At 40.9% G+C, this 27,110-nt stretch overlaps 1 protein-coding gene across 1 annotated transcript; it reads left to right on the top strand.

The window, feature by feature from the left end:
* Positions 1 to 119: 119 nt before the first annotated feature.
* On the top strand, positions 120 to 26,436 carry ube2h (ubiquitin-conjugating enzyme E2H (UBC8 homolog, yeast)). Its single transcript, XM_030439945.1, has 7 exons — positions 120 to 417; positions 16,299 to 16,375; positions 17,502 to 17,576; positions 17,661 to 17,700; positions 19,237 to 19,289; positions 20,631 to 20,759; positions 21,408 to 26,436. Exons 1-7 carry the CDS (start codon positions 365 to 367, stop codon positions 21,530 to 21,532), a joined length of 552 nt encoding a protein of 183 aa, XP_030295805.1. The 5' UTR covers positions 120 to 364; the 3' UTR covers positions 21,533 to 26,436.
* The last annotated feature ends 674 nt before the right edge of the window (positions 26,437 to 27,110 follow it).

A 27,110-nucleotide genomic window follows, 5' to 3' on the forward strand; every position in this document is an offset into this window, starting at 1 on the left:
AAGCTGGTGTCAAAACGCACTTCAACGTGAAATTTAAACAACAGAACCAAAGCCCTTCCAGATAAAACTACAAACACTGCCATTTGTGGTGACGTTTGGTCGCACGGTGATGACGTCCTCCGCGGAGTGATCCTAGCTTGTCAGAACCATGGTCAGAACGCTGAGAGGCAGTGAACAGCAGAGGTCTAGTGCTAGCACAGCTACTCATTAGGACAGAGAGACATTGAACTGAGAAGACGTTTTGCGGTGAACATTTCCGAAGGCAAATGTTAACTTTCGGATAGTACGGTTTGCTAGACTGTCTAGCGTTTCGGAGGCTAGCTTTCAGCGTACTTACTGGTGCCCTGCGGTGGAAATAGCAAAAATGTCGTCTCCAAGTCCGGGTAAAAGGCGAATGGATACCGATGTGGTGAAACTGTATCCTTTTCTGAACATAAACAACAGTATCTCAATCGCTGTTTAGTCAGCTATGTCCTGATGTATGTGGTAATATGGTGCGAGAAAAGCGTATTTGTTGATGCTGCTTTGGTCATCTTGGTGACCCAAAGCAGAAAGAGCTTTCATTGTGAATGACTGGTGTTTTTTGTGTAAACAACATTTTGCTAGCAAAGCCAAGTGTTAGCTATTTCTGTCCTGCGAACCTTCAGTCGCTTATCGGGACAGCTGTATTAGCTAATCACATCGCTGCCATGTCCTGCTAGCGATTTTTTCCCCCAACTCTGTACATTTGTAGCAACGCTAGCTGTTTAGCCTGCTGCCTATATTTGAAAATTAATGCAACAGCCGAACACACGCTAACGTTATTCTCCTTTTCCAGGAATGTCTTTCATCGTGTTGCACCACCAATAGACCTGGCAGCGGTAGAATTTAGAAACACCTTGTGGCAATTTGGTTTCTTTGTCCAGCCTGTTGTTGACAGGGGAGTTAAGTCAAACTGCCCCTTTTACACGTTGACACAGGAGCTTGTTTACATAACGTAAGGCTAACGTCAACTGGAAATGCTGCTGTCTTTTGTTCTACTCTCGTCAAAACGTTGCCGTTATTACAGCACGTTCAACACCGTGGGTCTCATTAGCTTTGCTTTGTAGCCCCACTAAGGAGTTTACTAATTGGGTTATTGCATCTGCCACTTGAAATGTTACCTTGTAACGCTACTGAGCTGGCTGGCTAGGCTGCTGGTTAATTTCAACATCAAAATGGCCACCTGATCTGTGTGTGTCTCACTGTACTTCAGTGTTTGCAGGCAGATATATAGGAATCCCTAACTTATATCACGTCAGAGTGGTTGTTGGCTGTTTTAAGGACTGTTGTAATTGTAAGTGAGCATGGCAGCTGTTTTCTTAAGAGCTACAGCAGGTGTCATGGGCCTGCAGTTGTTTTCACAGTGGAATGCTTGAACTTTTTAGGCAACACCTTAGTGTGGGCTCTGTCTTTCAAGTCGTCTCTCACCATGTTTACTTTTGTAATGCTGATCTGTTTGTTGAACTTCACTCGGGGGGGCTGACACGGGACGGGCCCTAGCAACAAATTTCCAGTCCATACAATGTTCGAGAAGAGCAGTGTGAATAAGTAGTTTTGTTTTTGTCCCAGCACAGTGGAAACCAGCGTAATGATTGGGTAGCCTGTTACTAGCCGGAAACCACAAGAGGGAGGGACTGAGAACAGCTGATGGGATGGCAGTGCAGCTTAGTCAAATATGGGGCTAGAACGGGGCTGCTCAAAACAAACCAAAATCACGAGAAGTTGCCCCAACAGGCTTGAAAATAATGGTTGAGTAGGAAAAGTTTATAAGTCATAGAGTCTTGGATTTTGTCATTTTTTATTTGAATTGAAAAGTTGATGTGCTGTTGTCATATTTGCTTGTATACACACATCATATGTGACTTATGCAATACTGATCCTGCATTTCATAATACATCCTACCGCATACCATCACATTAAAGTGGCCTGTACCTGTACCACATGTGGTTGCAATGTTTGAACAAACATCAACAGCCAGCCAGCAACGTTGCTTTTCTTATTTTGGCATGTTGCCTATGGCCTTCTGTTACGCCTTCCAACTAGCGACGGTGCTTGTTTGAGCAAGTTTGTGCTCCCCCCACTCGACTCCACTAATGTGTAGGCAATTGCAGTCATGCTAGAGAGCTACTGGTCTGACAGGCAAGAGCAGGTTTGCCATATGCCACCTGCTCAATCCCATACAATGACCTGTGTGTGTGTTTTACGATACTGTGAGTTGAGCAGTGGTAAGCAAGTGTTGGGAAAGACAGCCATGTGTGTTTAAATGTAGATCTACAGAATTGAGATTTACTGGCTTACACAGCTCATGGGTTTTTACTGCTGACTAAGCCGTTTTGTTGGGTGAAAGTAGGGAGGGCTCTGGGTCAGTGTTCTGGGAAAAAGTTCCATCCTCATCTTTGTGTCCCCAGAGCAAAACTAGCAGTAACAACCTCCTGTCTGTGCTCCCTGTCCTTGCGTCTCACCCTGATGAAACCAAAACCCGAAACAAACACCACCTTTTAGACTGGAGCAGCTTCTTTCTTATGTGTTGACACTGAGAGCCCTCACGCATTAATTTGCTGCGGCCACCGGAGAGCTGAGAATCTAGAGCGGAGGCCATTAGGGGATTCATGAAAATGAATGTCAGAATGACCTCAGCATGTAGTGTCTTTTGGCTTAAGCTTTGTCCTAAGCCAATGGATGGATGGCAGCCTGTGTTTATCACCAAATGTACAGAACTTGTGTTTGCATACCAGTAGCTTGAACTCTTTGTACTATTTAATGAGATAGAGTCATGGAGAAGGTATTAAGTGTTGGTTTACACTGACTTCACACTGCAGTTTTCTCTGTCCAGCACTTTTTCACACCCTTCCTTTGTAAACTTATAGTCCTGAGTGGCAACTTGTTTATTGTCCAGTTCCTGCCAAACTGTAGTCCTAAACCTTAAATTAGGGTTCTTCTCCAATTACCTGCTTAGCTTTTGGCCACTGGTTAGTCAGTCTTGCTCTTGGACATGTTGCTTTCATTTTTGAACATTGTGTTCTTGAACAAGAGTCCAAGAGTGTGTCATTTCAAAGTGCTTTACATTCAGCCTGTTGTGTGGGGTTGACTGCACATACTGTGTAGGTAGTCGTACTATTATTTGCATGTATTCATCGTTGGTCTACTTGCTTTACAAATGCTTTCAAGCAGTAAGCTGCTGGAATTTGAGCACAGGTAGATTACAAAGGACTAAGCCTGTTTTTTGAATGCTAACACAAGCTCCTGTCGTGGGCTATGGATGCTAATGCAGAGAAGAATGGGACAGAAAAGGAAACATGTAGAACTATCAGTACAACACTGTTTTTAGTCAAGAATAGTTTGTATAAATGTATATCTTTTTTCAGTCACAATAGTGATGCATGTTACAATACAGGATTATCAGGTTTTTCATGGAGTGTAGAGATGTTTTCCGCTTCAAGAAGGCAAATATTTATCATTAAGCTTATCTTAACTGTCATCTATTAAATGAGCATTAATACAAAGATTTTGAGATTTCCATAAAAAATGATTTTAATCTATGTATACTGAATAATTACCGGATGCTGGATGTGTAACCTTTCATCATTTTACGGCTTTAGGTGAACACACGTACAGCACATTTTGTGATGTGAATGTAAAGAAATTCAGTTAGTAATAAAATGAATAGATACCCTGTTAAAATATATAGGTAAACTTAAATGGCAGAGTTTCTGTCAGCAGTGTACCTCACTTTGTTCAGCTCTTTGACAATGCACCTCTTTAGGCTCTGCTGCAATTTCCTCACTTATTGTTTATCCTTATGATAGCATGAGCCTGAAGACCTGAGGTGTATATTTGTTCACATATGAAATCTCATTACATGAGCAGGAATGTTGGGACATTTATGTAAACAAAACTGCCTCTCAGCTCTACTTTTCAACCTTTCAGTTGCTGCTGGAAGGTCTGAAAGTGATTGGATAGCAGTTCTGTGAAGCATGGCCACCAGTGAATTATATCTGAGACTGTGGGGAGTTGTTGGGAGGGGTGTTGCATGCTTCATCAGTTCAGTATCCATCATGATACCTGGCATCACTACCAGTGTATATAGGTCTTTATCATTCCACTCCAAATCAGTTGACGCCCTGACGTTTGTACTTCATCTTTTCACCTTTCAAGGTGGGTTTGCATTTTCAAGTTTACTTCAAGGATCCCTTTTTTCTCTGAAGTGACGGTTGAAGCAGTACCTGGCCTTCAGTAATCCTGATTTATTCACTTTTCCACAATCAGGGGGTAGGCTTCTAGGGGCAGTGTCCACCTCCTCCTTTTTTTCTTATTCTAACGTCCTCCCCCACTCTCTTGCCCACACCGTCCCTCCACCCTTCTCTGAGTGGAATACCAATCCTGAGCTTTATCTGCTCTCCGCTTGGTGTTTCGGCCCCATTGTGCCCTTGTAACATGACATCCGGACAGCATCAGCAGCGGAGTCTTTTGTGTTTCCCCGTTTACAGAAGACCCTGTGACCTCCACCTCCCGCTGCTGTGTCAGACCATGTCACACAGTCATGGGCAGCTAATCTGCACCCAGTGCTATTGTTGCGGGATTGAACCAACTAGACACAGTTCACTGTAGGGAAGGAGCCAGCAGTTCTCTGACTCAGATTGATTGAATGGATAGGAGCATGATGACAAGAATGAGGAAAGTTCTGGGCTGGTGGTGAAGTTGCAATAACTAATAGCATGCTTTGTTGTTCTGATGTAATAGAAATATCTTTACAGTAGCAGAAACAAAGAAGCTAAGAAGGTTACAGAAAATGTGGAAGCCTTTTGGACCATTTTGCATTATGCTGACAGCAAATATGGCAAAAACACAAAACAGAATTTTAAATCATACTGTTTGAATGGCAACCTACAGTATGTTTGGTGATGTGAGCATTTTCCGCTTGCTTCAGGTGGCAATCACCATACCGTTAACCCTAAAGCCCGGTTATCACTTTGTAAACCGTGTTTATTGTGGCTCAAGGTTAATATTTAATCTCTAGTAAGAAGCCCAAACAATAAGACAATGAAGGGAGTGGCCTATCTAATGCACATACTCAGCCTGTGATGGTATGGACTTCAGTATGGTGAACTGAGATATATTTAGTGTCTCTCCTGGGAAAACTGGAAAATATAGCACCTAAATTTAAACAGTTTTGTTTTGTTCGCAGTTAAAGAAAGTGTATGTTATAAGATTCATATGCTTTGGTAACAGGGCTGGAAAGACTGTAATTGTATGGGACAAAAACCGTTTTCTTCTACTCCCTTTTTGTCATTTGTTTTGGTCTTATTCTGTCAGTCTAAAAGCTTAGAAATACCAGGCTTTCTGCTTCTCTCTGGCTTTTTTTTTGTCTGCGATAGCTCAGTGTACATACATCTCTGCCTTCCTGCAGGTATTCTTAAAAATCCAAGCTACAACATCCATCCCTATCCTACTCTTGCTCTTTTTTTCTCCATGAGTGAACATAAGGTAACCTTTTACATTCTGGACAAGGCCCCCCTTCTAGTCATGGGGCCCCCACCTTGATTGACAGTCCTGTTTTGGGGGTCCAGGAGCAAGGCATCTCTGACAGTAGGAGATTTGAGGCCCTCACTGTTAATCCCACAGTGCAAACAGCGAAGCTTCCTGCACGCATGGCTGAGTTCCCTTAGAAAAACAGATGGACTGAAGTTCCTCTCTTTGTTTCGCATGATTTTTTTTTTTCTGGCACTGGGAAGCCCGGTCTGCCTCTGCAGCCACTCACGTGCGCTGCTGCTTTAATGTGGAAAATCGAAGGAGTGAGGATAGGCTAGCTACATGATCGGTCATTCACTGGAAAATGTGCCGGTGACACTGATACCAGTTGTGTTCTATGTATGAAGCGAAGGAGCCTTATCAAAAAAGTGCAAACTACACTATCCACACCCTATATCTGGTAATCTGCCTCTGTGGGTCTGTATCAGGTTGATAAAATTAGCCGCGTGTCTGTCAGTCACTACTGTGAAATTCGTGTTTCTCAGCAGTTTCCTCAACATCGTCAGTGTTGAAATTCAGTTGGGTTTTTTTTAGTCTTAACTACAGCAGAAAATCTTGCCTGTTAGATTTCTGCTCATTAAACGGTTGCCTCAGATTCAGGCCATTGTTTTCCTGCCCTGGCTCAGTTTCGTGATCATTAATAATCATTTCGTTTGTGTGTGCATGCACAGAGCTCACACGCTTGCATACACACACAGAGACTCGGTGCTATTGCCGTAAATAGACTGTTGATTTAGTGAAGGGCTGAGAGGAGGAGCAGCTGAAGGATTCGCGTTTGATTGCAGTGGGTGGGCTCTCATCTCTCACCAGAGAAGACAAAGAACTTAGCCTGTGCAGTACTGTGTTGCTCCAGCTCTCACACAGGGAGGTAGCCATCCGCTAACATAGTATACTGAGGCCTGTATTTAATGGAAACCAAATCTTCATTGCTAAATGACTGTATTAATTTAAGCTTTTGTTTGACCACTGGGCATCATACTTGTACTTTTGTTTCTTTTTTTGCAAGGTAGAATTAAAAAGTAGGTCTTTATATTGTTTCACCGTATGTGCAGGTTGTGGATTTCAAAGACAGCTTTTACATTTTTCTGAATTTTCAAAAACATTAGTATGTTGTTGGTTGAAAATGTTTATCCCAAAGGGTTTTGGTTTCAGAGGTGGATGGTATACATCTGTGCTAACACATGTCTAGGTTCTGCAAGTAGGTTATAGTCTTTTTATAACCCTTGTGGATGAAACCAGATAAATGTTCAACATTTCTGGCTACCTGTTACACAATAACATCAATTTCAATGTGGTCTTTTTGTAATTTTCTTCATAAGTAGTGCTGGTAATCCCTTGTCTTTATGTTAAAAATGTTAAAATTCTATATGAGAGTTATTCATAGAGTTCATTTACTTCCCATTCACCATCCAGTGAGTGCAGCACTTAACAGCTACCAGATATTTACATGTGGATTTGAGGGAGTCTGGACTTTGAGGCCATGTGTCCATTGATATGTAAAACCTGCTGCTAGGTTTTCTTTCACACAGCCCGCACATGCTGACAACAAGTGCTCCATCAGATTTCAAATACTTTATGTGTCGGAGTGAGCGGGGTGCTCTGAGAACACACTCTTAAGCTGAGCTTGAGATGAAACAATAGTTCTTGATTCATATTCAATATTTCAAAATAGATGTACAGTAAAGGAGAAACACAAACAGTCCCTAGTACATCCTGTTAACATTAAACACACATGCATTATTTTATAGTGTTTAAAGCAGACGTTAAAGTAAGTAAATGTAACCTAAAGAAAGCCGAATGTATATAGACTTTATAGACTTCCAAATATACAGTATTTTAAGATGAATTCATTTGTCTGATTCTAGCTTCTTAAATGTGATTATTTTTCAGGTTTCTTTACGCCTGACATGACAGTAAACTGAATATCTCAGAGTTGTGGTCATTTCATTAACCAAACAACTAATGGATTAATGGAGAAAACAATTGATTGAGACAATAAAATTAACCGTTGGTTGCAGCCCTGGTTTTTAAATGTTAATCTACATAGCTCTACTTAAGTCTTGGTAAACGTGAACTTTATCAAATCTATTTTAGCCTAGCTTTGAAAGGATTAGATCACACTGTGTGGCCAATTCATTACTTTTGTTAACTCATGGAACAATCGCATATGTATAATCAGTTGTAGTACAGGTTATTAAGACCCTAGTTCCCCTCGTCAGCTCTACAAACCTAGAGGCGAGATCCCTCGTGTCTCTTGTGGAATATGAGCAGAAGGACGGAAAGCGAGAGCAGCTGGCATGACCACCCGTTTACTATGATACCAGTACACCTCTATTCAGTAATCAGAGTGAGCCAGGTCCAGTCATGAGCAGCCAGGAACCCCTAGCCTCACAGGAGAGCTAAGAACAACCAGGCCTTACATTTACAGGGAACGAACTAGGCTAAGGAGCAGAGGTTGTTGCAGAGCTTGTCTAAATCAGACTTGGATCCATGAATAACTTGCACCATGCATAGCATTAGCTTGTATATGTACAGTGGCGGTCACCACAATTTCCAAATCAGTAAAGAAGACATACCAACACATTTAATAACACCTTATTGCTGTTGCACCTCTGTTTAACTATTGGTGACCATACATGTAAAGAACCCTAAGCCAACATTTGTGACCTTTGAGATCTGTCAGGCTGGCTTGATGATTAGCTACTTTTCAGCTGTACGTAAATTTAAGCTTCCTTAGCGAAAGTGTGTGTCAAGGCTTCTGTTGCACTAACAGTGTTACTTTGTAGCATACTCGCAAATGTAGCTGGCTAAGTTTATAGAATTGATTGTTGGATACACTTTAGTATGTAGCCCTAAAGGACTTCCTATTTATTTTCGTTATGATTTTATTTTCCTATTTGTCTTCATTTTGATTGATTATTAACAGATTTGTTGATATATTATAGGAAGTTGTTGTGATAACGTCAGGATTGAAAAATGAAAATGTGGTATTGAATGAATGGGAGCTGCTGTTAAACTTGGACTATTGTCCGCTTCATTCTCATTTTCCTCCCTTTATTTCAGCATGTATTATCTAACTGCTGATTCAATGAACTGGGGTTTGAGGGGGTTTCAGATGGTTGAAATGGTTCATTTAGGCTCCAAATCTGCATTAAAATTGAGTGCAGAGAGTCCATCTTAATGAGCAATAAAACCAAGTAAACAGCAGGGGAAAATGTTGGCCTCAGTGTGAGAGATGGAGAGAGAGAGAGAGAGAGAGTGGGAGAAGGAGTAGAGGAGTGGGTCAGTGGGGTTGGCCTGTGATGGCTGCAGGGGAGAACGGTGTTTGTTTGGTGTTGAACTGATTAAATCCTACTCTCACAGCAACAACACCGTGCCTATCACTCGCTCTGCCTGCTGTGGCAGGATGGTTGCTGTGCTACAGTAGCTGCCTCTGTTTTCAGGCCTCTGAGTGTAGTGGAGGTCACACAGTAATCCTGCTTGGCTGGATGCAGTGCACTAATACATTAGAAAGTTTCAAGAATGAACCCAGGCACATTTACACACAGGCTAGAGTTCAGAAGAAACAATGCTCATGTATAGATGATGGTGCATACTGGCAGATACTGCAGCAGAAACCCTCCTCCACTCAGTCTGATACTTACACATGCAAAATTCATTTTCATCTGGATGTCTTTTAATAAGGCTCCATCTCAGTGTGGGCTTTGAGCAGGAAGAAGAAACGGCTTTGTTGTTGGTGTTATGTTGGTATTGACTTTGTTGCCAGTTTCATTGCTGTACTTCAGCCAAACAAGGCCGTTTTATTTTCTTATTGCAAAATGTAGCTTGCTGTCTTAGAAGATAAGCCTACTTTCTCTTACTACATATATAAGCTTGTACATTTCTTTTTGGTAATCTACTTGTATCTTTTTGTTGGAGGAAGCTTACCCATTGCTTACACCCTGAGGACAGATGCTATGTTTCCTGCCTTTCATCTGCAAGGCCTTTGATTGTACATTGTAACTACAATCTGTGTGTGAGTGGGAGAAAATGAAAGCGAGGTCGCCACTCTGAGTTCCTCAACTCAAAAGAAAGATGTGCTCCTAAACAAGTTGCTCTCTGTGAAGGTTACAGTGGTTCTTCTGCCATCAAATTAATTTCACCCAATCCCTTTGCAGTTAAAAATTCCCTTTCAATCCATGATGTCCCTTTATTCGAGGCAACACTATTACGCTAACAAAAACCGAGCCTTATATCAATATGCAGCAAGGCATTTCACCTCCCTGAAACTGAAGCTGCATTTCCTAGTTGTAGACTAATTTAAAGCCTCCATTCTCTGAATATACTTACTGTACAAAGTCTTACCAAAAGTAGACAAGCAACGTTCCATCCTTGTTTATGGTTGTATACAGAAAAATTCTTAACTTGCCAAGTTACAGTCTCTTTTATGTCAACAGGTCACCAGCAGTGTATGTCAAAACCTGTGTTTCCTGTTCTTTGTGTCTTTCAAAATCTGTCCCTAAGCCATGTGGAATTCTTATTGGAAACCTTAACATGAAATGCTGTCCGTTAAGTCACAGTTTATCTATAAAGGTGTTCCACAGGGCTCTTAACTTGGCCCCACTCTTCTCGATGTCTGTTAATTTTGTCCCATATCATATCTGATGTGTTGATATGTCATTACAGATGACACCATTTTTTTTATATAATGCTGCCTTTGATTTAGTTACTGCTCTGTCAACTCTTCACTTAATCTTCACCGTGTTAAAAACAAAACCTGTGTTATGTAGCTGTTTTTATGTATTAGCGCTTTCCCCCCCGAAAAATCTCGTATTTACATTAACCTATCAATCACTGGGGAATCCGGTTAGACTATTAACTATTAGACCATTTTCTCAGTAAAGTCAAGTCCAGACACTGGTTTATCCCACACACAAAGCAAAAATCATCATTGGCCTGCGGTCCACAGCAATGATGTCATTCACATCCACAGATCTGGCTGCCAGGCTGGATCAGCATTCACTAGGCTGAACTCTTTTCTCTCATTATCTCTGCATCACTATCCCTCTGCCTCTCCTTTGGCATCGTTCTTTTCACGTTTCTTTCACTTTATTCTTCAACCAGTCTCTTTATCATCTTATCCTGCTCCTTTCTCTTCTGCTTCAGCCCTCTGCTGTCTTGGCTAATCTTATTCTACCCTCTCTTTTTAATGTTCCTCTTCCCCGCTGGCTTTTGAGGGTTATGGACTTTTAGTGTTTTCCAGGCAGGCTTCATAACTTTGTTCTCCCTGTCTGAAACACAAGGACTTCTTCTTAAGTTCAGTCTTCTTCTCCGGTTAATGCCACTAATAACTGGAAATTCTGCACGATGTCTCTACTGTTATCAGTAACTTCTCTCTCTCTCCTCATGTCTATGGGATCATTTGATTTGCTGCCTTTCCTGTTGTTTCAGCCATGTCTGCCCAGAGGCTCTGTACCTTCCCTTTAAAGGGATTACTTGAAGCTGGAGGTGTCAGCAGGTGGTCAGCATATTGTATGTTGAAATGTAAATAGTCTGAACTGGCCTGCAGAGTCAGTTTGGTCCCTTTTGAATTTGATTATACATGCCTGTCTTGGATAAGACATACAGATGTATAATATTTGAAGAGATGCCTGTTGTTTATTGTAGAATGTGTTGGCCCTTATTGATTGACCTGTTTTTGAGAAATTGAAGATGAATAAAAAAAAACAAGAAAGAAATTAATACCTGATTTTTAAAAGAAATGATCACATCATCCTGTTGATCAAAGGGGTTTTGGGGCTTTTCCTTCCTGTCCTCTCCTCAAAAGAAAGCTGATACAAGGAGCTGCTTTGAAGCTAACCAGTGCCTCCTTTTTAGCAGATCAACAACTTCTGTCTCCAAAGAGGGGAAATATTCGAGGATGGTTGACACCGCATTGTTTGACAGACTGCAGTTTAAGATTCCCCATCATGTTTTGTTTTCTATACTTGGAAGACCGGTCAGGAATGGGATATTTTGATCCAGGGTCAAAAAAGGATAGTGTCCTGAAGGGACCAGAAAGAAAAACAAGACATGTCTAGACCACAACCGTGAATGCTATTTACTGCATATTTTTACACTTAAGACTTTGAATGTGCTTTATAGAGTTTAAAATCAGGAAAACGTTGACCTTAGTGTTTGGATAAACTTTGAAATCTTTTAAAGAGAGTACTTTGTAGTCGGAACAATGTAGTCCAGTGAAATGGTGTTAACGAAGGTCACCGTGTTGCTCTAACAGTACAGGGCTTTCAGAGTGAGTTTCAGACTGAGATACAGCAGTGAGGATGTGAGTGTACGTTCTCCTGGATTGATTGGGCTCTGTGTATCAGATTAGAAGTGTGTGTGTAAAAGGATATTGACCTGGTGCTATCCACAGATTATGACTTATCTATACTAATCCAAGGTGGGGGGATGGACACATAGTTGTTAGGCTGAATGGGGAACAAGTTAATGAATAACCTTGATCAAAATGTTCAGAGTTAATTGTGAAAACGGTTTAATCCTGGTTGGATGAAAAATAGTGTGTTTAGCGGCACATTACTTGATTGATGATGGTATGTCTGGCTATATATGGATTCATCAACATCCACTTAAAATAATGTATATATCTTTTTAATTGGGTTAATAAGTTATGGATACTTTGTATTAGAAAAATCTAATACATTTCAGGTCTAATACAATCTAATACATTCCAGCCATTTCAGGTTAATATGTTTGAATTTATGATATTCAGGTCATTGTTAACACAGCCCCACACAACACAACCCAGCACGGTAACACAATATTAATGTGCATGTAAACACACCACACAACCCAGTTTCTGTCTTGCGTTCTAGTCAGCGAGTTAATGAAACCAGATTGCCATACACTACAATGTGTTGTGTCTTGCCACCTGTTTAAACAGTCCAGACATTAAAAGTCACTGCAGCACATAGTCAGTGGGTGTAATCTTTACATCCCAATTTTCTGACTGTCCACTTCTCTCCTTCTCTCTGTTTGGCTGGTTGAGCGGCTATTTGTCAACTACAGCTCAAAACATCTTCCACCCCGTCATACAGTTGAGAAATTCACAAGCTCCCCTCTGTTTTAACAGACGGCCAAACTCCTTCATGAAGGGGAGGGAGCTGTTGTTGATAGCGACTTGCAGTTATTTACTGGGTGGAAGGAATGAGCGCTTGGAGCTTTGGGTCTCATGGTATTAAACAAAAGGCCAGTGGATTAGACTCATTGTGTCATGATGACATGGAAGACGGCCAGAGTACTGGCAATGTGAATTCATAGTTTCTGGGGTTGGCCTTAAACCAAGACACAGATGAGAGGACAGGGTGAGAGTTTTGAAGTGGTTGTAAAAGCCAGTAATTGTTGATTAAGAATCAGATGGACTGATGTGTGTGTATGCTACTGCCATGCTTTTTGTGGTTATCATAGGTTGAGATTTAATACAGTCTATGATGGTACATAAAAGCAATCTTATCTTTCCATTTTTGGTGTTTAGCAGTGCAAAGTAATGTACAGTTATAACTATTTGCCTGTTTTAACCAGGATGATAATAATTTGACTTTTACTGCATATCCATATATGCAACCATATACCAATCCTAACTCATTTTTGGTAGTGTATTCAAGGAAGTCATCTTGGGCTTTGGAAAACACATACCAACATTTTTTCACCATTTTTCTGAATGACTATTCGTGAAAATAATTGACAAATTAATCGACAATAAAAATAATCTTCACTTGCAGCTGTAGTAGAAGTAGGTAGGAGGTGCTTATTCAAACCACAGTCACTGCTGTTTAGTGGACGTGGTTATTTGTGACTCTTGACTGCACTTTAATTTGCTTACTTTTCTTTTTTTTGGTGTGTGCGTGCGTGCGTGTGTGTGTGTGCGCGCGCGCAACTTGTGTAACAGTCAAACTGTGCAATATTAGCTTCTCCCTTCTTGCATGTGATCTGAATATATTCAAAAAGACCTGATCTTTTGCATTAGTATTTGTTTGTAATTTTGCTGGGCTGTAAAATGAGCTCATGCTACACAGTAACTCATAAACCCATACCCATAAGTATCAGCTAAATGTCTAAAAGGTACCTGCAAAAAATCTAATTATGTACAGACCTGTTCCTCTCTGGCTCCTCCATCAGTAGGGCCAATGTCAATTAGCCAGCAGCATAATCAGTGTTGATTCAACCCCATTAATAGCTTATCCCCCACCCTACCTCACTGCCGTCTTCTATAACATAATACACACAGTGCATACCATCCCCCTCCTCAGCGCTGCTTCCCTCTCTGGTGTGGTTGTACACACAGTCACTCACGCATAAGTAGTTTCACTACTGGTTAGGTGTATATGTCCTTACGTGAAGGGTAGAACTGCATGTAAACAAAATGCACGCAGTCCGACAGGAGTCTCCGTATGACGTATGGGTCATTGTTGTTTTGCTAGCAAGCTTCAGATAAGTGTTGTGGTCATTTATTCTGCCTCTGACTTTGCATCAAAGAGCCTCTTTGAGTCCAACACGAGTCAGAACCGAGAGGTTCCTCTTCTGTCTGACAATGACACATTTCCTTGCCTAAGCCAGGGATTCAGTCTGCTCTTAGTTCGCAGACTCCACCAGAGCTTAAAATAACCTCCAGTTTGATTTAACCCTTTGGGGGTCAGTGCCACTGCTGATGGGATACACACTCAATCATGATTGACAAGCCAGCTGCTACTATGTGGCGTGGAAAACTGATTTTTATCCCATCTCCTGTACCGTCTGTCTCTAATGTGTTCTGTCGGGCTTTCATTTTGTGATCATTTTCTTCTCATGTTTATTTTCTCTCCAAGTCTCTCTCTCTGCCTCAGTTTTATTTCCTGTGCTTCTTCCCTCCTCTCACATGAAAGGGAGATCATTTCCCTGTGATGAATTTGTGTTAGAGTGGGGATCAAAAATGATCACAGCATGTGTACATTAGATAGCTGTAATGTCAGATTTGCCTTATTATGCTCTGCATAAAAATAAGCTAACGTTCTTTTGTGTCCGAACTGGAGTCGCAGAGGAAAACAAGGGGTGATTATTTCCTCCACTAACCGTAATAAACTTCTCCTGTGATGGATGATATAGGTTCTCAGCAAGTTAATAGGTTTAGCTTGTGATTATCATTGTGTTTTTCTGTTTTTGTGATCCTATTCTAAACAGTGGAGTCGTGTTTTTTTAAGTACCGAGACTCTTGCGCCCCATTTGAAAGTTTGTCATTCAAAAGTGTGATGTTTTTATTAGTCATCTCTTACCCTGTCGTTGGTCCAAGCATCTGTCCTAAAGTAATAATCGGACATCTCAAGACAGTTAGTCCAAGTCTCAAGCATATTCCAAGTATTTTTTCTTGGGCACAAAATAGCAGGCATAAGAACCTGTCTAATAATTGTATTATTGACCAGTTTATCCAAAAAGTACAGCAATGAATCAAACTGGCCAATTGGGATTCTTTGAAATAAACGTAATCACACAAATAACCAAAAAAACTAAAATAAATAAAAACAGACAGCCAGACTACACCAGCTAAACAGAAAACAAAATAAACACAGACAAGTGCGAGTCATCATGTCTCAAGTCAAATTGCTTCTCTCTGATTGTCTCGATCAATTTCCTATTTGGACCATGGACCACTGAGGAATCTCAAGTAGTTTCGTTTTAAATAAATTTGAATCTCCATCAATGCAAATTATGAAATACTACGTGCATGTAAGACTTAAATGGAAGCAGGCAATTATTGGTTTTCAAGCTTCCCATAATAAGCAGAGCAGCAACTGTTATCTATTAATCTGCACATTCATTTTGCAATTAATCAATTAACTGTTTTGTCTATAAAATGTCAAAACAATTGAGAAATTCTCATCACAAATTCTCAAAGCTCAAATGTACATCTTCCATTTACTTCTTTTCGCCAACTTTCCAAAACTTTCTAAGGAGTCTTGATTTAGGAAAAGCAGCAAATCTTTGTATTCAAGTGTTTGACATTTTTGCTTGAAAATTATTGAAAAGAGCAGTCAAATATCAAAATATTTGGTGATTCATTTTCCTTTTTCTATTGTGTATTTAGTCTAATGTTAAAACATGATGAGTGCATTGGGTTTTGTCAGCAGAACAGGTAGCAACATAAATGTCTCAGGCTCTCTTTTAAGGAGATGGCCTCCTGTGCTGTGTTTGTCAGTGGGGGCGTGTGCTTTATGTCCAGAGAGTGACAGGTGGAATGAGGCCTGCATGGTCCTGAAGCCTGGGTGAATATGATCTGCTGGCCGCTGTGAGCGCACATGATTTTTTTGTTGCGGAATCAGTGGCCTGCATACTTGACATTCAGTCTTTGGATATTAATCTAACTTGCAGAATGACAAATTGGCATGAAGCTATCGATTGTCATTGAAAGTGAGTCTCCAGGGCCAGGGGTCAGAACAGAATATGGGAGTAATTTTCCTGCATTGATTTGTTTTCATTATCTGTCCAAAGCTATCATCTTTCTCTTTAATTTTCATTCGCCTGTATGATATGAAAGGGCGATGCAGAGAGGAAAAAGGTCAGCCTGTGTCCTCCTAACCTCAAAGCATGTGACAGTGTGTTACACTGGAAACAACATCTGCTCCTGAATTCCATTTTCACACAGTATTACTGAAGAAGTGTGCGTTATTGTAGTCCCCTTTAGGTTGTGTTTGTTGATGTGCATGCAGTCTGTGAAAATGTCCTTAACGACCTTACAGCATCGAGAGCAAGCATGAAGTCACCATCCTCAGCGGACTCAATGAATTTGTAGTGAAGTTTTTTGGACCACAAGGAAGTAAGTGTTTCTCTTTTCTGATTTACAGAGATTTTTACGTTTCCTGACAGATTCAACAGGTTTCCTAATTTGTGGCTGAGTCCTCACAGGGGTTAATTAATGTGTTTCTCATCTACGTTCTAAGATATCTGAAACAAATTAAGAAACAATTATCGGTGTATCTGCCACGTCCTGATCCTGAATCCATTAATAACCTCTGACCAAAAGTTTAACATTTCTAACTTGTTCTAAAAGATAAACCAGATCAACATTGTTGTCAAAAATTGATAATCTGACCACATCTCATCTTTAGCTAACAAAGCATGAAGTGAAGTTGTCCCGAGGGCAGCCAGCAAAAGAATCTCAGTCATTCTCTTGTGAGGAACATTAAAAGAGGTTCGTCACAGCAGGCCAGGAACATAAAATGGATTGAAACCAGGCCTGAGGCGACAAAGTAAGAAACAGTGGAGCTGGGCTTGAGGGGAATTTGGATGAGGAGAGCGGCCCCATCAGCAGGAAATACTCCTTTCGCATGCTGTTCGCAACATCTGTGGCAGTAAAAGCCACCACCAATTACACATCAGTGAAAGACAGGAAGTGGGTGTTTGACCCTGTTTATGATGCAACCAAACTATGCCAAATAAAAAAGGCAGGTTTTGTCTGTCCACATGTGTTCACGCACTGCACGCGCGCTCGCCACCATTCATCCTCAACAAGTGTGTTTTCAGTCATCTGTGGTGCCGTTCAGTTTCAGCATGGCACATAAGGTTCCTGTTACACACAGCTATTCTGGGAGAGCATCACACACTCGCACAATCTCATTCTCTTCCTCTTTGATGTCGGTGTATTATATGAAGCGATTTGGAAGCAGAGAGTTCTCCAGGGCTGAAATACATTACTGCATAAAATAAAAGAAAATGGCGAAGGGAAAAGTGGTGTGTGTAGCTCATTTCTCCAGTGGCCTTCTCTCTGTTGTGCTCCTGTGCCGAGGAGAGAGGAGTGCATGAAATTGAAATAACCCTACAGTGTTTAAATCCATTGGAGTGCATGAAGGATGGAATATGATGTTCAGTGAAATAGAAGTCTCTCCTCTGTCCCCAGCAGTGTTCTGACATTATATTATTGTGTCCCCTCTCCTCATGCACAGCACCGTACGAGGGAGGCGTGTGGAAGGTGCGAGTAGATCTTCCCGACAAATACCCCTTCAAGTCGCCATCAATAGGTAGGGGCTCCACCATCCCAAGAAGATATATAAGAGACTCGATCTGTTGTACTCTATCCTCATTTCCGCCTTTTGCTTTTTCAGGATTCATGAACAAGATTTTTCATCCCAACATTGACGAAGCGTAAGTTTATTTCAAATTGATTCCACTGATTTCTCTTTTCTCTTTGGGTCTGCCGTGGCGCTGTGGACAATTAAGCATATTTATTTGTTTATTTATTTATGTAAACAGATGTCATGGTGTGAACTATAAACACTGGTGGGATTTATTATGTGGATTATATATTTATTGTTTTATGGAGTGGAATAGTTTTAAAGAGCTACATTTTTACTTTTTGAGCCATGAGTTCTGGCACTATTGGCAAACGGCAGCAAATCACACAAATATTGAACTTGGCGGAGCTCTTTGTTTCTCTGGATCTGTTAATCCACTGCTAAGAGGCCAAATCCTGTCAAGAACGGGGTCCATGAATGTTGGTCTCTGGGAGGAGAGAGTGAAGGAATGCACACCAGTGATAGTTGTGCAGTCTAGCCCCACACTCTGAGATGCAAAGAAATGCTTCCATAAATTACCAGTTTATTAAAGCTACAAATATGCGACTTTCATCCCTCACACTTGGTCTCTAGGAGGACCTGACGGACAGGCTGAACCAGTGCCTCCTCCCAAAACGGGACAGTCCTTATTTAAAGACGAAACTAATGCTTTATTTAAGCAGTTGTTGTCAGAAACCTTTACATTTATCACCAGGAAATATCAGTGGTAAACTGGGCCAAGTTCCATGTTACATTAATTCAACATTCAACATTGAACAAGCAAATAATGTACAGAATCAATTACAATAGTTGTTTATCTTCCTGTCCATTCTGCAAGCAATCCCTTTCTTTAGTACAGAGCTATTCAACACTCATTTTAATAAGGAAATAATGCTTACAGCAGCTTTAAGTTATTCCCAAAAGTCTGAAGGATGGAGAGTTGACACTGTTGGATAGGTTTGGTTTATCAGAGATACTAGCAAAGCAACACACTTCACAAAATGAGAACAGCAGAAATGGCAGATAGGTGGGACCACTGTGTTTTAACACGAATCTTTAAATGTTGTCGTTTGAGCTGAAAATGTCAACAAGAAATAAGCAAATTTGTCGATCCCACATATTGCCGCAGTGCAAATCAGCCGCCAGTTGTGTACCCAAAAGTGGCTGCTTTCGTTAAAGCGTTGTCACAGTGATTTGGTCTATAAGGTAAACTGTAATTATATCAATATATCTTGAAATTCTCTGTAAAGGTCTGCTGTTAACAGCATTATCAGCCAACTAAAAAGAGTAGAAAACTATTGGAGATTGTCAGGCTTCCATTATTCAAACCTTGCTGTATCATTGGTCTACTAAAAGTAATATGAATGTGAATCATTTGATTGCAAAGAGTTTCTATGTCCGGCCTGGTCACATGACATTTTCAAAGCTTGACAAGAATCTCCTGAACACTCCTTAACACTCCTTAAGACACTGCAACACAATTGATATCGGATATAAAGGTATTATTTCTCTGTTGTGGGAACAGCTGACATAATCAAACATAATAGCTCCTGAGCTGTGACGCACGCAGCACACACATTACCTTTGGCCTTACCCTTCTAACTCTGTTTTCTTCTCGGTTTCCCAGGTCAGGGACAGTGTGCTTAGATGTCATCAACCAGACATGGACAGCCCTTTATGGTGAGTCGTCCCACTGCGTATGTGTTCGTATTAAGTTTCCCCGCCGGGGTCTGTGTGATTATGTGCGAAAGAACTTGACACAAGGCCATCAACGGCAGAAAGTTGACAACCAAGTGTGGCTACATTAGGCAGCGGTGCACAATTGGTCCTAATCTACTTACTTATTGACGGGAGAAGTGAGCACTAATGAGGTAATACCCTCACCCAGCAAGGTCATGAAACATTCACCTTCGACAGGAATGATTTACTCTCTGTCAGCTGTGAGAGACATATTCACATAGTCCTGATGGCAGCAATTGTACTTGCTGTTTCTCACCCAGTTGCTCCTCTCGCTGTCACTGTGTCTCTCTGCTGCTCTCCATGCTCCCTGTGCCCTTCTCCCTATTCCCCATTCATTTCTCATTACAGCTCCTCCACAGGGCTAAGAAAGCTGTTGAGCAGTATACATGGCTTCACAGTAATATGCCTAGCAGATGTTTTAGCATCCCTACCTATTTAGTTTCACCAGTGGAGGAGAATTTTGAAACCCTTAATGGTGTTTCAGCAATGTGAATCAGGCTTAACTCTGGTTAGCTCCAGTCTTTTGATATGAAGAGGAAAAGATTTGCTTATTGATGTCAAAGAGGTGTTTTTTTCTTTTGTCTCAAGCCCTTGTGAGAATTACATTTGTGCTACTTGCCCACATGTGAAATGCGGCAGTTTTTGTTATGTTGAGTGTTTGAGGAAAGAAGATCAGATTGGACAACCGTGGGAAAAACAGGCCAATCAACCAAATATTGTCTGTGATGATTCTCTTCAAAGAAGGGGTGAAAAATAGCAGCTGATTAAACCAGATAAACATGATGATACTGTACAATAGACTGTCGAGATGTGTTGGTTTTCCCAACATCAACGGACCCATTGATGACACCTAGGAGAGGAGAGCAGAACTGCAGGCTTTACTACTAGGCCTCATCTCGGAGAGAAAGCTGAGGCCTGCTAGCAGGGAGCTAGTGAAAGGGATTAGTGTGGTCATAGACTCTGTGGGTCAGACTGAGGATTTTACGTTTGTGGTCTTGTTGCCAGCATATAAACCAGACATCTTTGTTCCTTTTTGCATGGTCATCACTGGTTAAAATGAGTCCACATTGATTATGACCAATGGCAGCATTTTTTAAATTTAGTTTCTAGACATATAGTTGGAGAAATATTGGTTAAGGCGTTTCTCCATCAGCCTCCTTCAGATTAACGGTTAGCCCGACATTGAATTCTATCAAATGATTACTAGATTATATAACAGTGTGATTACTTATTTCTTCCAGTTGGCCAGGCGCTAATCTGTCATCTTTTTTCTTTCCCCAGATCTGACCAACATCTTTGAGTCGTTCTTGCCCCAGCTGCTGGCTTACCCAAACCCCATCGACCCCCTGAATGGAGACGCAGCTGCCATGTACCTTCACCGGCCAGAGGAGTACAAGCAGAAAATCAAAGGTTGGAATCTAATCAAAATGAATTCATATTCATTCCATATCCCTTTAGATTCTGAGGGTGTATTCACACGTATGCATTGTTGTCTTTTAGTTCATCTGGTTCTTGGTCACACTGACCTTTTTAAAATTTGAACATGATGAGTAAACTTCATGTTAAACAGACTGACGGGTAACTCATTGATTGGACAGTTTAGGCTATTATCGTCTGTACTTGTGTGTGGACATTAAACTCCAGTGACTGCCAGAGGTTTATGCATCACTTAAATGCTTATACGTGTGGTTATTTATGTTCTTTGGTGTCACAAAGCGGTATTAGTATCATTAGCCTGTAAATCAACGGTAGTTTTCACAGCTTTTCATTTGCGAAAGTACCACACTGACATGCACACATGGCAGGCAAATGATTTGGCTTTATAAGATCTCTTCCTGAACAAATTTCACCACCGGCAGATGAAAATACATTAGTTGAAATCGTGCTAAAATCACACTTATTTTGTCCCGAAACTGAGTGCAGATCTGTGTGAATACACCCTTAGACACCGCAAAAAGACTTTACCAAATTCAAAAATAAAAGTAACCCTCATCACTGTTATGTCTCAGTTTTTCCTGTCTGACCATGCGCTCTTTCTCTCCATCTTTCCGTCCGCAGAGTACATCCAGAAATATGCAACAGAGGAGGCTCTGAAGGAGCAGGAAGAGGGGGCAGGCGACTCTTCATCCGAAAGCTCCATGTCTGACTTCTCAGAAGACGAGGCCCAGGACATGGAGTTGTAGTGATAGGAGGGCTCCCCCATCCCGCCCCCCTCCTTTAACCCCCCACAGAGACTATATTTGATTTCCTAACCATGAGAAAGCAGACTTATAATATTCATATTTAAACAAGTTGATTTTTTTATTATTATTATTATTATTACTACTAAACAAGGATTTTTATGGATATCTAGCCTTTGGTGTGTTTGACACCCCTCCCATTCTGTAGCTGTTTCTCCCTGCACAGGTGTCGCGATTGCTTTCACGTTCTCTATTGCCATCTCCGCATTTTTAAGGTGTGTTATGTAGTCGTAGGCAGAAAAAGTCCCCGTGAACATCTCATTTCTTTACTTCCAACTTCACTTTTTAAGATATATGATATATACTACAATATATAGTTTGACCTGAATCCTGATTTCCTTTCTTTTTCCACGATGCCGATTGATTCTGACCAACTCTTTGTTAGTCGCTCCGCTGCAGAGCTGCGTAGGTCTCGCTCACCGGGGGAGGGGGGGTGCAGCTTTACAATATTATCCCGTAGTCAAGACAATATTTTTAAGGCGCACAATCTCACTCGAAGATACGAAAAAAAGTGTAGTGCCAGTAGACATTCATAAATCAACCCTGAATGCTTCCTCGCACATCTTTCTTAACATATTGATTGAGACATGTAAAAAAACAAAAAAGTCTTTCTCATTTAGTTTCGATACCACATAGACATGTTACTTCACTTTTGTGTTACTCTTTTGCCGGGCTGCTGCAGCTGCCTGTCTACAATGCGCCGCCGCGCAGTGCGAAAATAAATGCTCAATAAGGTCAAGTCTTCAAAAACAATTTAATTAAGCGCATGTCTCAGTGCAGGGTCAGTGACAATGTGGTGACAAAGACGTGTTGGGGGGGGGCTTTTGGTGTTGATTTTTGGAGCGGGCACTGGCTGCATAATAAAAAAACTAAATGGCTGTTCCTCTGATGCATTTGTGGAGGTTGTGGTCAGACTCACTCGGTATGATGGGAACCGAAAATAGACCAGAGCTACCCCTTAACCATCTGACCATTGTACGATTCTCGTATTTCACGGGAGGCACGTCGAACTTCATTATAGTATTAATGTTGAAGAGCAACTTGTCCAGTTGGACACGGAATGTAATTACCACCTATTGTGGTGAATTTTATCGAAAAACCAGCAACCAAAGTCTGTTGGAGTTTTACTAAAAAGCAACAAAAAATGGTCATATGGTTATCGAGTGGATCTGAAGAAAAAAAGTTTTTGATTTATTAAAGATTCAGGTGTGTGTAGTCCTCCTCACATTCCACTGTTTAGCCGGAGTTTGCTCCAATGCATGCCCTTCATATTGGTCCGACCTGTGGTATCTACCCCCGACTGCATCGACTGGACTCCCGCTCTTCATGTCTGCCCACCAGGAGGATTCAAATAAGAGCCCCTTTATATGACAATTAGGCTTGTAGCAAATTTCCTTTTTGAGGGGATTTAATTTAGCTTTAATTTCATGTGTACAGATTTGACTTCTTATCCTAAAAAAAGACAAAAAAGGAGATGTTGATTCACTGTGGCAGGTTGAGATGTAAATCCATGAAGCGTGGAAAAGAGATGGCAATCACAGTTTTGATTTATTTTTCTCCCTATATTTCCTGTACATTTTTCTTGCCCTATGGGGGGGGGGGGGGGTCACCATGTTTGGATTGTTGTTTTTTTCTTTCTTTTTATGTACAGCATCTACCTTGTACAGTGATACAGACACCTCTCTGTAGCCTCATGAGAACTCAGTGTTGAAACCCCCCCCCCCCCCCAAAAAAACAAAACAAAACAAAACACTGGACTGAGTGTTGCTTGTCGAGGCTTGAACATGGCAGTCAAACTACCTAGAGAGAAACCTTGCATTGCAGTAAGAATCACTGGTTGCTTTGTGGCAGATTGTGGAGATTCAAAGCTGAATCCTACTCCGGGAGGTCACCTTCATCACCTGTGATCTCAACTCCCTCTTCCGTGCCTCATCACAAAAAGAAGAAACCCCCCCACACACAACACACACACACACACACACACACAAAAACAAAAACATGTTTCCTAAAAAGCCATGAAGGTCAAACGTAAACTAGAGAAGCACATTATTTTTACTCATCCTACTTTTACGCTCCTCTTCCTGCAGTTTGATCCTGTGCAATTTTGTGATATTTCTTCTTTTATTTTATTTTTTTTTTTACATCTACATTTTCACTCGGTCGCAGAGAAGAGGAAGGACTTTGAGTTAATTCGAGCTAACGTAGGATTGTTAGACTTTTATGCTCAGGTTTGACGTACAGTTTGGTTGTATCTTGCATTGTGATTCACATTTTCACCTGGGATGTATCGAAAAGGATGGAAATCATGCAAATATTTGTTGAACTGTGTTTATTGACATGTCAGGATAGTTAGTTTTGCTGGGTGTTCAACTAAACCACATATGCTATATGGCTGTATTACAGATAGAGTTAGCTAGTTTGGTATACTTACCTGATAAAAAGCATTCATTGCTCATCTGATTTTTTTAGTTAGTGTCTGTTTTGTGGTTATATGTAAGATACATGCCTGCTTGTCCTCTTCTTGCAGATTCAGAGTTGTACAGATGAGTGTGAGTGATTTCAAACTATGGTGAGGTGACCTGTAGCGAGCCTGATAGATCTAACTGTACAGAAATGGCCCCAAAAAAAAAAAAAGTGGTTCAAAGAGTTCGGAATTTTCTCCAACAACACAAGTTATCTCAAAATTATCACAGCATTTGAATGACAGATTTAGAACAGCGACACCTCAGCAACTTGTTTTTTAAAATTTCTGATATTTATCCAATGAGTAACGGGATAATGATTTCTTTCATTCAGCCCCGGGGATGTTTTTGAATGTTAGCTCGGGGGTTAGCTTCAAGCAGGATGCAGCCATTTTTAACTGTTGCAGAGCTAACTTGTGTGCTACGTGAATGTTTTACATGTGTTCAAAGTGTTCAGACAGAACAAACCTGCACATAGTATGTAGATCTCCCACTCTCACAATTGGCTTGTGTTTTTCTCCCCAAGCTGCCTATAAATGTGTATTTATTCGTTAAAGGTGCAATATTTAGGAATTTTGATTGAAAAACTGTCGACAGAATGTGAAGAAATGACAGTTTTGACGTAATGGCTTCCATTTATTGTGTTGCGAATCATGTTGGCATGCTAACAGCCAGCCACAGCCGGTCCTGGTCTAAATATCTCGTGCTAGCAGTGTAAACATCTAAACTTCTCTGGTCCTTCCAAGCTCCCATTCCGGACCGTCTGAGCCAACTAGCTGACGGCAGCTACAGTTGGCAGAAGGTAGCTTTTTACTTTGTTGTGCTGCCTCCTATTTGTTTTGAGTATGAATTCAACAGGTGGCCGATTCTTACATATTGCACCTTTAAAGAGACCTCCTTTTTTTTTTTTTTAATCTCGGTCATCAGGCGCCACTGGTTCAGCTAAATGATCACACTGATGACAACTTGATCTTCAGCTCTTTTGTTTTGTTTTGATTAATTCATATAGGAAATCTCATTTTACTTTACATGTTTGCAGTATTGTACTTGAGTGCTGAAAAAGCAGTATATCCGAGTCGAGAATTGTAATGAAATAGCACATTAAGATGCCGTGGTGCAACAGGGAGCTATTGATATTTTCTGTCTTTTTAAAGAAAAAAAGAAAAAAATCGTATGTTTTGGTTTTGCAGCATTATTTGCATCTGCTGGGCAATAAATTGATTATGTACTCCGACATGGTGTCGCTCTGGTAAACATGACGACCATTTGATATTTTCAGCGGCCTCTTCTATGCTCTTTTTCTTTTCCTTTTTTTACTCCCCGCACTTACTTAGTAAATGTGAAGAGAAGTAATTACTGCTGTTGCTTTTCAGGTCAAGAACTGAAGAAAAATCTCAAACCAGTGAATGATTATGCTTTCCTTTGCAAACTTAAATTCTAAATTATTGGTAAAGGAGTAAGGGGAAAAAAAAACATGTTTATTGTGCTTTTATTTAATTTTCCTTTTGGCTTTCTCCCTCTTCTGCTCTAAGACTGTACAGAAAACAACGTCTTAACCACCCACGGATTAAAACAGACTCCAGAACAACCACATTAACATGCTGGGATTGATCGGAGGCCCCAAAATTTCTAACTGCAAAAACCTGCACAGAACGTCCAGTCCAGCGCCAATCGCCCCACAACCGTACTCACACACTCCCCCCCCCCCCCCCCCACACACACACACACACACACACACACACCCTGCCGGATACAATGAGGATGAAGGGGCCTCAGCTAAGCGAATGGACTGTCCCATCATTGATCCATGGACAGGATCTTTTATCAGCACAGCTGCAGAATGCCAGCACCCTGATCCTGTAAGATCACCCCCCCCTCCCCAGACACACACACACACACACACACACACACACGAGTAGACTGTCTCCTAGTGCACTTGCATGCTTCTGGTGTGGAGTCGAGGCTCGCTTGGTGCACACCTCCCATTCTGTCTTGTGCTCGTGTGGATTTGTGCCCTGTGTCGGCCTTCTGCTGCCATCAGGGGTTTTAGCAGGCACACACAGCATGGAACACAGCAGTTTTGCTTTGTTTTTTTTTGTTTTTTTATAGAAACTATGTATTTGTTACCTAGTGTGTGATAACTTGAGGGTTAAAAAGTCAAAAGGTTTATTTTTTTGTTTTTGAAAAAAGTCCATCCTTGGTCTTATTTTTATCACCCTCTCTGCCCTCCTTCTCTTGTTTTTTTCTTTGCATTGTGAAGTGGGCATGCTTGTCAAAAAAAAGACAAAGTGCTCTCTATTAATAGGCTTATAACCTCATAAATAGTTGTGTATAAAATAAACTGTTATAACTTCTTTTTTAATAAAACATTCAATGTGTATAAAAGGTCGTTGTCCGAGGCTCTCATCCTTTTCAAATTACCTCATGCAAGACTTCCAAGAGTTTACTGCAGGAAACATGAAGAGCAAATGATGCGTACAGTACAGGCGGAGTGTTTATGATGTCGCCTCCTTCTGATCGAACGTTCCCTTCCATCAGAAGTTTTATCTTGATGCACTGAGGTTTCTTTACAACAGATCTGAACTTTTCGATGCTGAAAAATTTGAATGCCAACATCAGTGACCAACTTTTCTCTCTTAGCGGAATTCCAGTCTTGTCAGACAGCTGGACTATACTGATGTGTATCCTGATTAATCGAGTGGTTGGCAGCTGACCACTTTGGTAATCTGGTAATCAGCTTGACATTGTTCAAGTCAAAACTCTCTGATTCCAGCTACTTCTGTGTGAATATTTTGTCTGTTTTCTTTACTCCTCTCTGACTGTAAACTGATGAAGGCCGCTAGGACAAGATGTTAGTATGTTTGTTGACCTGGCTAGAATAAATTGCCATCCACAATTTTAAATATGAGGGAAATATAAAGGCTCAATGTGCCTTAATCCTTTAACATTTCAATATTTAATGCTCTGTTTGTTTGTGTTATGGGTAGATTAGATATTCCGCAAGGTCCTGATGTGAACAGGGATTTCTCAAGATCCAGGTCACAGGTATCAGACGCTAT

This window comes from Sparus aurata, chromosome 14 (assembly GCF_900880675.1).
Source record: "Sparus aurata chromosome 14, fSpaAur1.1, whole genome shotgun sequence".
Lineage (NCBI taxonomy): Eukaryota > Metazoa > Chordata > Actinopteri > Spariformes > Sparidae > Sparus > Sparus aurata.

Coding starts and splice junctions, on each gene's coding strand:
- ube2h (XM_030439945.1), top strand. CDS start 365: ATGTCGTCTCCAAGTCCGGGTAAAAGGCGAATGGATACCGATGTGGTG. Junction 17,701..19,236: donor CATCCCAACATTGACGAAGC/GTAAGTTTATTT, acceptor TCGGTTTCCCAG/GTCAGGGACAGTGTGCTTAG. Junction 20,760..21,407: donor GTACAAGCAGAAAATCAAAG/GTTGGAATCTAA, acceptor TTCCGTCCGCAG/AGTACATCCAGAAATATGCA.